Here is a 14883-nt window from a genome sequence, read left to right on the forward strand (position 1 = left end):
GCCTTGTTCAGTAATATATCCCAAATTTGAACATGCAGTCATTGCTATGATATATATAGGCTGAATAATTTTATGTTCATGCACCTACTCTGTACATAATGCTCTTATAGTAGTAAGTGTAAGAACTACCTTAGAAAGGAGAAAGTCTTCTTTTAAGTCTATTAAATTCTCCTCCAGTGTCAGCCTAAGATTATAAATATATATAGATGAACCCAGATTTCACTACTTTCTTAAATGGAGTAGAGGTACTATTATGACATAATGCTCCCAGCAAATGCATAGCATTACTGCCTGGTATAGAGAACAAGCTTCTCCTCTTAACTCCTGTCCAGATCTTCCACTTAACTAATTCTTCTTGACATATTGTTAGAATGTTTAATTTTCAGTACTTGATGGCAAGACATATCTAGGTAGGGTATATGCTTTAGGCTACCTTGGGCCAGCAGCTATTGGTGACTAACATGGATGCTGTGATTAATATGGCATCTAAGTTCAAGCGAATTATGAGAAATTCAGATCATCTTTTATATTGGACTACCAGACCTATTTCCTTCAGACAAGGGAAAAATGTGCTTGTACCATTTATTTCGTTGGCCATTAATGCTATTCCTAGAAGACACCTCATTTAAGTGTGCTTTGTCTTACTTCTTCCGGTTCAGCCCTCATACAGTCACAAGCAAGACTATCAAATCAGTGTAGTTTTCTGTAATAGTTTTCCCCCACATTTTAAAGACTATAACAACCAGAGAGTTCAGAAAGATATTGATTTTATTTCAAAAATAAGTCTGAAAGAACAGAGGGACTGCTAAATTGGGTCTGAGATCCTTGTAGCCCAATGTCCTGGTCCTCACAGAGCAGAGCAGCTGGCAGAAAAGACAGAGCATAGAGTGATGCCTCCCAATGCACTCTAAATTGCCTCTAGGCCACCACAGTTAGCCACCACTAAGTGCTGCACAACTAAAAATGCATCTCATTTCTCTCCTAATCTTTTTATACCCTCAACCTCCACAGCATCCTGTGACAGCGAGTTCCACACCCAAAACTGTGCATTCTGCAGTGAATAAATGTTATTTTTGAAAGCTGCTGCTTGTTAACATCACTGGGACAAGCTTGCAAATGCTCAAAGGGGAGAGCCATCAGTTGCACTGCATCAGGAGGAAAGATCAGGTCCTTTGGCTTTTGAACCTAGTTGCAAATTCGGAACCGGCTGGGCAGCTTCATCCCTGTAAGAAGAACAGTGATGCTGAACTGGTGTCCTGCAGTGAAAGGGGAGCAGTGGACACCCATCCTTTAAGTTCTAACATGGTTTTGATTTGGAAGCAGATAGGAGATGGGAATTCTGTCAGCATTGCTAAATTAAGCCTTCCTGGGGCAGATCTAGAAATGTCCAGGAGTGCCTGGACTTGCAAAAGTTGCCTTTTTCAGTTTTTAGCTGAGACTTTCCATACTGGATTATTTGCTCCGCACACAGGTATTGACAGCAGTGAAGGGAGTGGAGCAGGTACCTGGCAGCAGCTACAGGCCATGGTTTTCAAGTTCAACCCCCGGGTGTTTGGCAGTTTAGTGGCTTTTTTTATGTCCTTTAAATTTCTCTGGTGTTCAGAAGAAGCCAACCTCTCATTCTGAAAGTTATCTATGCTTTTCCTCTGATAGGCAAGAACTAGTGTTTATTTTAAAAAGCAAAATAAATGTAAACAACTAAACTATGCTTTTTCCCTGAAAGACTCAATATAGGAAAAGCTCCAGTAAAAGACTGCAGCAATCATGTGACAGAAGAAATAGCACTTCACAGGAAAGCACATACTTTGTCGATATAATCATTTTCCTAGAAGAAGCATTCCCATATTGATCTGAATATCTATCTGTTCTGTGCTCTTGTCTGACAAACACTTATGTGAGCAAATTTCACTCTGTAAATAGTTAGCCTGCTGTTTGGGGTAGAGGATTCATTATTTTTATAATGTAACAGATTGCCTAAATAAGACAGTCTTCAGAAAGGACTATCTGCACACCAACTCACAGACCTATAAGGAGACCTATATAAAGCCCTATGTAAACCTATACAACAAACAACTGAACAAGTGCTCATGGTTTGTTTGCATGTATGAAGTGCTTGCACAACCATTCTTTTCCAAATAATTTATAGTGTTTGCAACTTAATAAACATATTAAGCACTAAATGGACCATATTTCTTTACAGCAGATAAAAAATCTGTGCATTTCTGCTTCAAATACTTATGGAGCTGTAGCCACATAGGTCAATAGAGGAGAATGGGAATCCTTTACCTCTTCTTCTCTGTCATTATTTTACCTGTAATAAAATTCAACCAAGCCCCAGCCTTGTGTTATCCCGTTTAGTTGGAAATCTGCAATGCACTCATGGAAAACGCCACTTCCAGTCAGGCCATTATACACCACGGGGCAAGCCTGCTTGTCCAGTGTTGCAGAAACATCAAAGTACTTGCCACCTTTGGTGAAAGAAAAAAAAAGTGGAAGAATGTCTCCAGCCCTCAGTAGTATTTCATCTCAAAACCCCTCCAAGATCTATTATTTTTTGCATGTGGTTTCTTATCATGCTTTTTTTTTTATAAAGAGCAATAGTTTTCCTTTTCTGCTTCGTAAATGAAGTAAAATCTTGGATCAAGCCATATTTCCAGAGCAGCTGAATCCACCTCATGACATATGTTTTGACACCCAAAAAAGTGAAAATCACATTATTTATCTTCATTAGCAAAAGCAACAGTCACAACAAATGGAAACTGTAACCCTCCCTGATACAGCTGCCTGTGGCCCTCATCCTGCAGTGGACACACACAGTTTCACTGATGACACACTACACACAGGACTTAAGCATAGAAGTAAATTTCTCAGGGTGTAAAACGATGCATTTACTCCAATGATCATATGGAATTTCACTGAATAGTCTTTCCTCTACTAAATTAACAGCACGCCAAAAAGCTACAGGCACATAAATTTGGGCTGCATTTGGCTTACCAGCCATAAGACTGACTCCATATTCATCCTTGATAACACCATCATCAGCCATCTCAGCCAACGAGGCATTGGACCACTCAATGCCTGCCTTCTGTCCACCAGGGAAAAAGACATAACCTACAGCAAGGCTGAAAGGGAAAGAAATGGAGCAGATTGGAAGTTCAACCAAAACTCAAATGGCCCAACACATTTGCCTTTCAGGGAAGCCCAGTGCTAAGCGTATCCTTCATCCCTGGAAAGTAGCAGCAATAAATGAAAAAGGTCATATTGTGGAATATTGCAAGTGCTGAGTGAAGGAAGCCTACACGTACAGGAAAGATGAAGCCTGTAGGGTGGATTTTGGTGGGCAGGTGGGACAGGCAGGTTACTTGTTCTTACTTGGTTCCAGGACCATGAACACTGATCTTTAAGGTTCTGGATGCACAGAGCACCAGTCAGCAAGGCAGGGCTCCCTGAGCAATGCCCTACATATGGACACACTTAAATAGGTGGAATTGCTGAATTTGTATCTCTAAATCTAAGCAGTAAGACAAGCAGCTGCATCAGTCAAACAGTAATTGAATGGAAAACAAGTGATTGCAGGTAAAAGCTGCCCTTGTGACTAATTGCAAATGGAAAATTGGGTGGAGAGAGTGTGGAGCAAGAGGGCGTGGATAGAAATTTGTGTGTACAGGTTCAAAGCAAGAATGTCCATACAGGTGTCCTGCAGAATGATTTCTGCCACTTTAAGATGCATATTTTTAGCAGCATAAACTTCCTTGGTTACTTACTTAGTTGTGGTAGCTGGCAGATTAATAACTGTTAAATGTGCTGCAGTCCCATCCTGTAAGACAGCAACAGAGAAAAAGCAGTCTAATTTGTGTGGACTTATTTCTGTGTGTCATAAACTGACTTGACCAAGAAGACACTGGATATAACCCAGGTTATGCAGTGGCCTCTGATTTTATACTTTTAGATCTTCTCAATATATCTTCGATGAAAATCTGGATGAAAATGTGTCCCAAAAATATAAACCAAACACATTAAAGACAAATTAAGGACAACAGAAGGTCCATAGCAAACAGACTTAAGAGGAGGAGGGAAAAAATACATGCAAAGATGTCAGCTAGCCACGATCAAAACCGATGGACAGACTATCAAAGCTGGCCTTGCTTAGGCCAGACATTTCTTCTAACCTTTATTACTCTGTGCCTGACAGCAGCATACAGAAAAGATGTTTAATAAGAAGGAACTGTAATCTCATGTTTTTACTCATTTCTCTTCCACCCTTGAGTCTGAATACCTTCATACTCCACTTGGGCTGCTCTGAGGCAACTGTAAGCCTACACTGTGCTGTTACAAATATGTACAGTATGAGGACTCTAAACTTCAATCATCCATAAACTTTAATTCCATCTTAAAAACCATTCAAATGGCTTCTAAAAAGGAGAGACAGGGCCACAGTAATTTTGAGTTCTGAATAACTAAGAAAAAAGGAAAGATTACTACCTGATTATACACTTCACAGTGCAAAAGCATAGTCTTATCAAAAGGTACAAATGCAGGTGTGAAATCACAGCAGCTACTGATCTGCAGAGATGTGTGATTTTCCACAGTGTGTTTTTATGCTAGCCAGCATATATCTGGGAAAAGAACTTTTATGCTGAATTCAGTTTTAATTCCTGTAATGTTGCTTATAAGAGAGAGTTTAGAACTGTTTACACCTGTGTTGGCAAAGGAAATGCTTTTCAGGAGCATCTGTTGGGGTTGCATGCCAGCTTGTAGGGCCAGAATTCAGCATTTCCCCAGGCTGTGCACTCCCAGCAGCCACAGCGATGACTCTCCTCCAGCACAGCCACCATTACAAAGCAAAGAATTAGAGCACAGCACAGGCAGAAATACTTGCTGACTGCTGTCATGAAGGTTTACGATGCCTTCAAACACCTCAGGCTCTCAATTAGTGTGAATCAGCACTGCAGCAATTCCATTGAGTACTGGGTATTTGCAGCAGCTGAGAATCTGTCCTGTGAAGATGCCTACCTAATCTTTCTTCAAAAAGCCAAAACAAACAATTTTAAGCTACTCAAACAACTGTTGGTTCAACCAGTGTACAGAATCTCAGTTTTTATGCACACAGCTCTGCTTTTGAGAGCTGCTCCCAACACTGATACGTGCTAATGCTGATAGCACTTCTGATTGCACATGGTGGATGCTCCCAGTGCCTAATTTCTGAATACTCAAATGTGACTGACAAGTTCAGAATCACCACTAATTTCATGGTTAAGTAGCACTTTGACATGTTACCACCTACTTCAAAGTGTGCCAAAATCATGATGTAACGGTAAATCTCAGACCAGTCCCTGATACCTGCAAAAAAGAACAAAACCACACAACTTGAAGTACACCATTATTGGAAAATGTGAACTAGTAGTACCTGACTTGACAGTAACTGTGGATAAAGAAATATCCCATAATTGATAACATGTAATTGATCACATGGTAAGCATATGCATGTCCCCACAACAGTAACAGTGTTTTCTCTGAAATGTCTTAACTTCATGCCCAGTCATGAAATTGGTTATTTTTAAAGATCACCTTTAGTCCCACTGTCTTGCCAGTACCAGCTATAGTGAGGGAAGCCAAGTGAGTGAATTATTGCTGGTGCTGTTACCATAAGAGTGGCTCCGAACCCCTTTGAGGAGAACTTTGGTTTTCCCGTGATTTTCTATTTCAATTTCTCCAACAGACTGGCCCCACTCCTCATGTCGGAAATGTTGTTCCCTTTGTCTGGAAGAAAGAAAAGACTGAGTCGACACAGGCAAAATCAGTAAGTTCCCTCTTCAAACACCCTCAGTGCCAATCTGGTGCACCTATATCCCAAAACGAAGAAGAAATTTCAGAGCATCTGGATCATGGCTATGACAGATTTTACATAAGAGCAACCATTTTTAAATTTCCCAGTTACTGCTACATAATGTCTATGAGACACCTGAGAATGAAACAACAGCAAATCCCCACCCTGACAGAATGCCCTTTCTTTGAAAACATAATGTACTACCAAACAGTTGCTGCTTAGAAGTCAACAGATATCACCAGCAACAATGCACTATTCTATCACAGAATCATAGACTAGTTAGTGTTGGAAAAGACCTTAGGATCATCTAGTTCCACCCCCCCCTGCCATGGGCAGGGACACCTCACACTAAACTATCTCACCCAAGGCTTCGTCCAACCTGGCCTTGAATGCTGTCAGGGATTTAGCATTCACAACTTCCTTGGGCAACCCATTCCAGTGCCTCACCACCCTCACAGTAAAGAACTTCTTCCTTATATCTAAACTGAATTTCCCCTGTTTCAGTTCAAACCCACCACCTCTTGTCCTATCGCTACAGTCCCTAATGAAGAGTCCCTCCCCAGAATCCCTATAGGCCCCCTTCAGATACTGGAAGGCTGCTCTGAGGTCTCCACGCAGCCTTCTCTTCTCCAGCCTGAACAGCCCCAACTTTCTCAGCCTGTCTTCATACGGGAGGTGCTCCAGCCCCTGGTCATCCTCATGGCCTCCTCTGGACTTGTTCCAACAGTTCCATGTCCTTCTTATGTTGAGGACACCAGAACTGCACACAGTGCTCCAAGTGAGGTCTCACAAGAGCAGAGTAGAGGGGCAGGATCACCTCCTTGGACCTGCTGGTCACGCTCCTTTTGACGCAGCCCAGAATACAGTTGGCTTTGTGCTTGTATGTAAATAACACACTACCGATACTCATGTTTCCTTTCATATTTTCAGGTCTCCAAAGCTTGTATCGTAATTACAATGCCCACTTTAGCTCTTCTTCTACACAATTATATTTAATCCTTTGCTTAGGTATACCTGGATTAACAACTTGCGAAGCAACCTAAATCAGGTTGTTAGCCATGAAAAAAAGACAGAGTAAGAAATATGCCAAACGCTCAAGGTTTAGACCAAAGCTGCAGGCAGATCCCTCCATCCACATATTAGGAAGACCCCGCCTGTGTGCAGGATCCTTCTTTGAGGTTGCCAGGTCTGGTGTAGTAACGAAACCAGAAGACACCTGACAGGAGCCATGTCCTTTATTAGCTCACTTCAGATTAAACCCACCTGCTAAAGTCACCTATAACAACACATGACAGACCCTTAAGAGATCTTTAGAAAAATTACTGTTAAGCCAAGAAGAGATTAATCTTGCCTCTCACTTTTTGACCCTGTGGAAGAACTCTATGGTCCATGGTTCCTGAGCAAAAGCATGTGCAAATGTCCCAGGGTGACTGTCGACATTGAAGTTAAAGACTTCTGTGAAGTTCTCCCAACTAGGAAAAGGAGACAAGGGGAATAAAAGACATTATTAGCATTCAGGTCACTCTAGGCCAAGTTTGCATTTCTTACTCTGAGAGTGGCAATGTTGCATTTTATGATTATTGGAAAATTCTGGTTTACAGAGTTTTAAATGTGTTTGCAAAAAAAGCAAATGGAAGGAAACCAACAACAGTCTGCAAGAGTCAACAGATTACCTAGGAAGGGAAGCTGGCAGGGCAGAGCTACAAGCCAAAGAATGCTGCTTTCTCTAATGTATCTGTTCAGAGGCACAAATACAGCATCACTCCAGAAATGCTGTGCTACTTTGACAGCAAATCTTTTTTTATCAGACAAATACAGTCCATAAGCAAACAGAGAAAGCAGAGGCAAATGCTTCTTGTGTTACTTTGTGCACATGACCCTCTGAAAGCAGTAACCAAATCCCTAACCAGGAACTCGATACACATCCCAGAGCAAATGTGAAACACTCTTACTGGAAAGAGAATTTAACTGGTACAAGTTCGCCATCCTCTTCACTCCACTGCTGCCGGTAGGGTCCTTTTCTATAAGACAAAGCACTATAATTCTGTATCACTCCTAAACAAAGAGCAAAATGTTTCTTAAATGTTTGGAAATGGATGCAATTGGAGACATTGCAGAAGAATAATGCTGTTGTGTGCTAAGGTAGGATAGAAAAGCTACGTACTAATCCCTGTTTTCATTCCATAAAAATCAATGCATGCTTTTTGTTATCAAACAGCTTTTGGTTCAAGTCAGTTAAATACATTTCCAGCTTTCAAAAAGCCTTGTTCTTAAGTGTGCACAAACAAAACTATAGATTGCTGCAATCAATACCTGAGTAATCCGTCAAAGTTTATTTTCCAGATTGTTTGGGGCTCTAAGTATTCAACAGTGAGCCCTCCTCCACTCCAAATCTCTTCAGATTCATCATTCACCATCATGTTTGGATGTTGTGGGTGCTAAAAAGATATTCCAGGAAAACATTTGATTAATTCTGAGGATGCAAGGTGGGTGAATTCCTGCTCTGACGGTCCTCTGCAGGAGGAACTTTTGGTTGAATTGGATTTTCAGTTTTACCTGCTTTCTGGTAATCAGATTATCAGAGAGGAAAAACTGCACCTCAAACACCAAAGATAACACATTATTGTTTCACATAACAAAACTGAATTACTAGTGTGAAGGTAGGGCACTGCAAGAGCTCAGCTCCTTATGCTAGTGACTGTCAAGCTCACAGCCAAGCTGATGCAGGGCTTTGGGGGTATACCTATTTTTAGACTAAATTTGATGAAACACTAAAATGATGTAAACTTCCAGTGTATGCAACTTTTCTCCCAAAACTCTTCAGCTGCTCTTTGAAAAATATGTCTTGTTTCCTAAAGCTGTCACCTTTCTAAAAGAGACCTTATGCCTGTTGCTGTAGGGAAGAATCTATGAAGGTCCTGAACTTGGCTGGCAGTTCTAAGTAACAAAGCCACAAAGTGGTATCATTACACTAAATATTACTAGAAAAGAAGATAATTCACATCAATCTCATTTTATTTTATTTTATTTTATGATCTGCAAATAGGATGTCTCCTACTTTTTCTGGTCATGGCTACTTCGTGACACATATCTGTGAACATAAAGACAGTTGAGTGCAAAAGGATTTATGCCAGATCTTCCCTCCTTCTTTACTATGTAGTCAGCTATTAACAAAATAAAAAACACAGAGGCAAAATGATTATACATATACCAAATATTTATATATATCATATATACATACTCTATATGATTAATACTGTTTTCTTTTTTAGCAAGAATGAAGCAGATGTACATATAAAGATTCCCCTAGAAGTCCCTAAAAGCTTTCCTTTCTCTTTTAAAGAGGCAATTCCACAATGTTTTTATAGCATTCACTACTTAAAACGGGACAAAATCAACCATAACCGTACAACGTAACTTATTAACCATGTGCTGCATGTTATCAGAAAGACTGAATGCTCAAACTCTTCCTGGGAGACATACCAAGTCATTTTATAGAAAATACGATATGTTTTGTGTGAATTACAGGAAAAAGGGAATGAGTGTCAGGCACCTACTGCAAAAATTAGACATAGTAATCTTGCCAGTTCTGCCACTGTCTTTTGCACAGCACTGATGTCTTACTGTTAGGATGTTAATGTAGTGAAGGTGCAGAGAACATTGTATTTTGTTTGGGATCCTAACATAGGTTTGAGACAGGAGTTAAGCACTGCTCTTGAGTGTCACCCCACAGCCACCACTTACTTCAAACTCCCCTATTCCATCCACCCTCAGGAAGAGCCACATCTCACAGACCCCATCGGGACGTTTTGCAAGACGAGCAATCACAAAGGTCTTGTTGGTCTCTGCAAAGCCGGTGAAGTAAACCGAATCGATTGCCTAGGGAAAGGGAAATCGATAATGGATTTCAGCTCCAGCTGGAGGCTGGAAAGGGTGGGGAGAAGATGACTAATTCTTTGTTTTCCATAGATTTCTTCTCAGGAATGAAATTTTACTTTCACTTTCTATATCGGATATCAGGAACCAAAGAGAACAGCCAGGGAGTTCTGCTAGTAACAGTGAAGACTCATCTGTAAGACAGGACAGCCCATGTCCTCAGGAAATAACTGAAATCTGCAATAGTTAGTCTATCTGGCACACAATAATCACAATGTTCATTGACACAAAAGCATTTTTCCGTCTTGTTTGCCCATTTCCTCATCAGAGTGAGCACAGAAAGCAGAAAGACAGCAGACAAGAAGCAGTGTTAGAGAGGGAATGCAATTACTGCATGATAGCTGCAGACAAGGTGAAGTATAATAATCTGAATTAAGATGTTTATTTTGCAAAAATTAAGTTCCCTTGACCATGAAATGTGTCCTCAAAGAGCATCTGTGAGGAGGAAACTGAGCCACAAACACAGTTTCTCCATCTAGCTACGAATTGTATGGAGGATAACTTATATGTAGGGGAAACATAGGAATAAAAAAGGAAAAAAGGAAGAGGAAGGAAGTTATAGAAACCACAGCACTTTACCAACATGATTAGCAGCTGGGCTGCCGTATGGCCAGTTAACATCTCAAATCTTAAAACCCAGTAGAAATAGAAGTCCACAAGTTCAAGTTCAGATGTCTGTATTCATATATTTCAGCAGAACTTACTTGAAGTTTTAAAAGCTGGAACATGGAAATTATGATTTATGTGTGAACTTTCAGGCATGGATGAAGTTCTGAGTCTGAAAAATTATCCTTCTTAAAATGCCAAAAAAATACTAAACCCGGATAATTATTGCCCTTACACATACAGGTAAGGGGTAATTGCAAGTGCACAGAGCTTGGAAATATACATGGAGTGAGCCTGCTGGATGCCAGTGTAAAAATCCAGAGACATCATTTCTGCAAGTGTTTTCCAGACCCGTTTTTAGATCTCTCTTGTATAACTTGTTCCAGTGTGGCTGTTTGGAGGAACAGACCTTGGTTATATCTCAAACCACTCTGGGTATCAGTTTGATTGGGAAGACACTGTCACTCCTACCCTATCAAATCAAGATTGGCAAGACACTTCAATATGCTCCACGCAGCAGCTTAATTAGTAGAAAGGGAAAGCTGTAGAAAACAACTTCATTTTTTAAAGGCTAAGCAGAAGCATCAATGCATTTGTTAAATGTTATGATTTCAGGATTACCACAAGGTTCCAGGATATGTCAGCAAGAAGTTCACAAAAATAACTCAGGATTCAGCATCTCAGCTGGCACCCACAAGGTAAATCTTGATGAGGCAAACAAAACCAAGGGACATTCTATCTCACCAGCCTTTCTGCTTCCCCCTTTCACTAAATAACACAGCAAAGCCAACTCAAATGTCCCAGTTAGGTACAGTGAGTATTTTGATAGGATAGTACATGAACACACGAAAGGTACAGGTTGTAGGCAGAGGGTTTATTATTTGTTAAGCAGGCAAGTACACTAAATAACCATTAGATTCAATTCACTATGTGTGCTAAAATAGAAGGCACATGCCCTGTAGTGCATTTGCTTTTCCCCACTGACATCAGCTGCTCCGATTAGAGGTAAGCCTCCCTACAAGAGACAGCCAAGGTGATATCCCCAACCTGCCCTCCCTGGTATGTGTGAAAGGTGGGTGGAAGAAGGATGTGGGTTCCAATGCTTCAAGGGTTCAGTGGTGTGGATATCAGATACCAGGATCAGGGATGGGGGTCCCTGAGCGGTGTAGGTGCCAGATGGGTGCAAGGTGCTGGGGATAGAGGGGGCAGGTCCCTGAGGGGTGTGGGTTCTGCGGATGAAGGTGCTATGAGTGCAGGGGCTATGAGTCCAAGGAGAATGGGTGCTGTGGAGGTACACTGGTCCCAGGGGATGGGGGTTCCAGGGACTTGGGGGAGGGATGCTGGGGAAGGATGGGGTCCTAGGGAAAAAGGGCTTGCCAGGGATGGGGATGCCGAGGAAGGGGCTGTCACGGAAGGCGGTAGCGGGGAAGGCTGTCCCACTATTAGGGATACCGGGAGGGGGCTGCGGGACACTCACGTGCGGGTCGGGGAGGAGCGGGCGCGGCCGCCGTGGCTCCGCAGGGGCTCCGCCGGCCGCCCGCTGCCTCCAGGCGCCGTGGCAGAGCAGGAGGCAGCTCAGGGCCCAGCGCTTCAGCGGGGCCGGGGCTCCGAGGGCGGCCGCCCGCCGGGCCCCGAGCAGCGCCAGCAGCACCAGCAGCGGCAGCAGCAGCAGCATCGCGGGCCGCGGAGCGCAGGCGGAGCTGCGCGGAGCGTTCGGCGCTGGCTCCGGCCACCGACAAACCCCGCCTCGCGGCCGCGCATCGCAGTGTCCCAGGCCGGTCGCGGTCATTTCCGCGAGAGGCTTGTCCCGACTCGCTGAGGTCACTTTGGGAAGTGGGATCGGCTTCTTTCAGTATGTTGTTGTTAGTATTATTGTTATTATTATTGTCAATATTATTATTACTATTTGTATTTTTCTCCCAATAAATGTGATCTCAGCGCGCATCCCGCCCAGCTGCATGGAAGTGCCCGAAGAGAAGTTCAAGCTGTTGCCCTGGAAAGGCACAAGCAAGTGTCCAGGAACCCTCCGGGTTAAGTGCTCTGATGCAGGAGCTTTAAGCGTCGGGGTCTCTCCCTGGGCCTGTCAGGGTGTACAAGGGCCGTATTAGCGGCTCCTCACGGAGGATGAGGGCTGCAGATGTTCCCAGCTCTTCAGATCGCAGTTGCTATTGCAGGTTTCTGACCCTGTTTTCTCTGGCTCTCAGCTCTCACCACCAGCTCCAATCCACCCGGCAGCCCACTTCATCTAGAACACCTAAAAATAAATCACAGTGGGCATCCCTTCAGCATCTCTTGTAGGTACCATTTCTAGAAGCCGTATTAAGGAAGGCTTTTGGTGGCTGCACAATAGATCCTGTGCTGCGGTCTTCTGTTTAACGGAACAGTGCTTCTGGTTCTTTCAATTTCTTCTCTGAATGCAACTGTTTTTAATAACCTCCTTAGCTCTGCTGCTTCTTTTTGCCCTTTATCTAGGCTTTTCTGATACAGATGTGCTCTTCCTCCACCTCTGTGATCATGTTTCTGTCTATCCTTCAAAAGCTTTTATTGTCTTAAATGTTCCTCTTACTTTCTTAAAAAGCTTCCTTGTTTTTACAGTTCCTCTTTTTACACAGTTTCTCTTTTTCTGAGACTGTGAACAACTGTTCTGTATTGCTTTATTGCTATCCATGGACCACATAAAATCAAAACAAAAGGGCAGGAGCTAAAAAGCAGAAAGCACCAGAGATTAAGGCAATAAGGTTCAGAAATGTATATCTGTAAATTCCCATTCTTCAGTTAATATTGAAGGGGTACATCTTAAAGTCAACCACAAAGAGCAAGCAGAGAGTCAAAGAGATAATAAGGTTATTTTCTTACTTCAGATTGTGTTATGGAGGAACTGAAAGTGGTCTAAAAATAGGAGATGTGGCACAATGTTATCACCCTGCACCTGCAGCACAGCAGGAATGGTTCAGTCCAGAAAACAGCTGCAAAGGGAATAGACTATGAAAACAAGTTTTTATTTTTAGTTAGAATTTAAACACAGGATTGACATGAAGCAGTATCCAATGGGGAAAGTTTCACGCAAATGGCAGACCTCTGGGACCTTGCAAATAATTAAACCCTCAGCAGCTCTAGTCTGCTGGAGATGGAAGGGCTTACAGCAAATGTCAGATTCTTGTAAAATCTCCCTTTTCTCCCTAAGGCAACGCATGAACAGCTTTACTGCCCTGTGCCAAACTGCTGGAGTCCTCATACAAATCATGTCAGTTTCAGTATTTACATTTCTGAGAGGAGGATAAATGGGGCACAAATACTTCATATTTTCCTCTGACATGTGATGGATGCAGAAAGTAAGTCTCACCCACGCACCAGTGAAGATATTGTGGCTGTCTCTATGCAATCTGCAACAGAGATAAGTGCTGTTCCTTCCTATGAGGACAGGAAGCTCAGAAACAATTTGCTTTGTGCAGTGTTATGTTCCAACGTATCTTAGGTAATTTGTTTGAGGACTTCAAATTATCTCTGGCAAACAATTTATCTTGGCAAAATTGTTTGCTGTGGAAATAGGCTCTAAACCAGCAGGGCTTGCGGAAGAACCAAAGTCCTGACATGGCTGGTAATGTTTTTAGCATGGTAAAACCAACACTGTGCACATTAAAACAAGTTTAAAATCTCCTACACATGCAAAGATGTGGGGAGGAAAATACTGAACCAATTGGTTTTAAGTTCAAGAGGAAATGAGGAACCTGCAATTGATGCACAGTGCTGAAAATACAGAAAACAAAGCAAGCTGAATTTAAGAATTTCTGCTAGCCTGCATTTGCTGACTTGCTCCTAATCATCTACAATATTGACCATCAAACTTCTGATTGTGTAGTGAACACTTTAAACAGCATTACCTCTTTCAAATGCAGCTGCCTGGCAAACGAAATTGGTGTGTTAGGATTATATTCCATCAGAAAAAATGTACTCTGGCACCCCGAGAAATCAAGGGCCTACAAAATCACAGTGTTGCTGTGAGGTCCACACTGGTTCTCACAATCTTTGCACTGCAGTGAGCACCGATTCTATGTACTGTGCAAAGCCACCCAGTCTCTCTAGCAGTCTTCAAGCAGAAATCAAAGCCAAGAGAAAAAATATGTACCATTGCCTTAGAGAGCTGCAAATGTAACTGGATTTTCAGAACTACATCCAGAAATAGCAGCTAGACTCACAGCTGTAGTACGTGACCCAGACATGGAAAGCTCAGATCTCAGAGAGAATTTCATGGTTTCAGCCTATATTTAATATACACGTCATTATATGTGTCATATATATATTTCTTAAAAAAAAATATCAAATAACTGCCTTGTCTTGTACACCTTTTCTCCCTGTTTTTGCAGATGCGCTGTTTGCCAGCGTCGTATGGTGGTTATGACAAAGGCTATTTGGGCTGCCCCAGGGCTGCAGAAATAAGTCATGCACCATCCAGTGGACAAACGCACTCGTTGCACTGCGGCGACGAGTTAGTAAGCATCAGTTCCACGGAAATC

The 14883-nt window shown here is 42.3% G+C and overlaps 1 protein-coding gene across 2 annotated transcripts; it reads right to left on the reverse strand.

The window, feature by feature from the left end:
* Positions 1 to 750: 750 nt before the first annotated feature.
* LOC130595294 (uncharacterized) lies at positions 751 to 12173 on the reverse strand. Of its 2 annotated transcripts, XM_057401890.1 has the most exons (11): positions 11847 to 12173; positions 9572 to 9706; positions 8141 to 8265; positions 7780 to 7848; positions 7186 to 7299; positions 5645 to 5760; positions 5285 to 5340; positions 3765 to 3817; positions 2995 to 3122; positions 2312 to 2468; positions 751 to 1223 (listed from the first exon to the last, which is right to left on the reverse strand). In XM_057401890.1, the coding sequence occupies exons 1-11, from the start codon at positions 12156 to 12158 to the stop codon at positions 1151 to 1153; spliced, it is 1338 nt and encodes a 445-aa protein (XP_057257873.1). In that variant the 5' UTR covers positions 12159 to 12173; the 3' UTR covers positions 751 to 1150. The 2 variants fall into 2 exon arrangements, with proteins under 2 accessions (XP_057257873.1, XP_057257874.1); XM_057401891.1 differs by lacking the exon at positions 7780 to 7848.
* Positions 12174 to 14883: the final 2710 nt, after the last annotated feature.

The sequence above is a fragment of the Pezoporus wallicus genome, unplaced genomic scaffold (assembly GCF_028554395.1).
Source record: "Pezoporus wallicus isolate ANWC-B61680 ecotype Strahan unplaced genomic scaffold, APGP_CSIRO_Pwel_v1 contig_7835, whole genome shotgun sequence".
In the NCBI taxonomy this organism is placed as follows: domain Eukaryota; kingdom Metazoa; phylum Chordata; class Aves; order Psittaciformes; family Psittacidae; genus Pezoporus; species Pezoporus wallicus.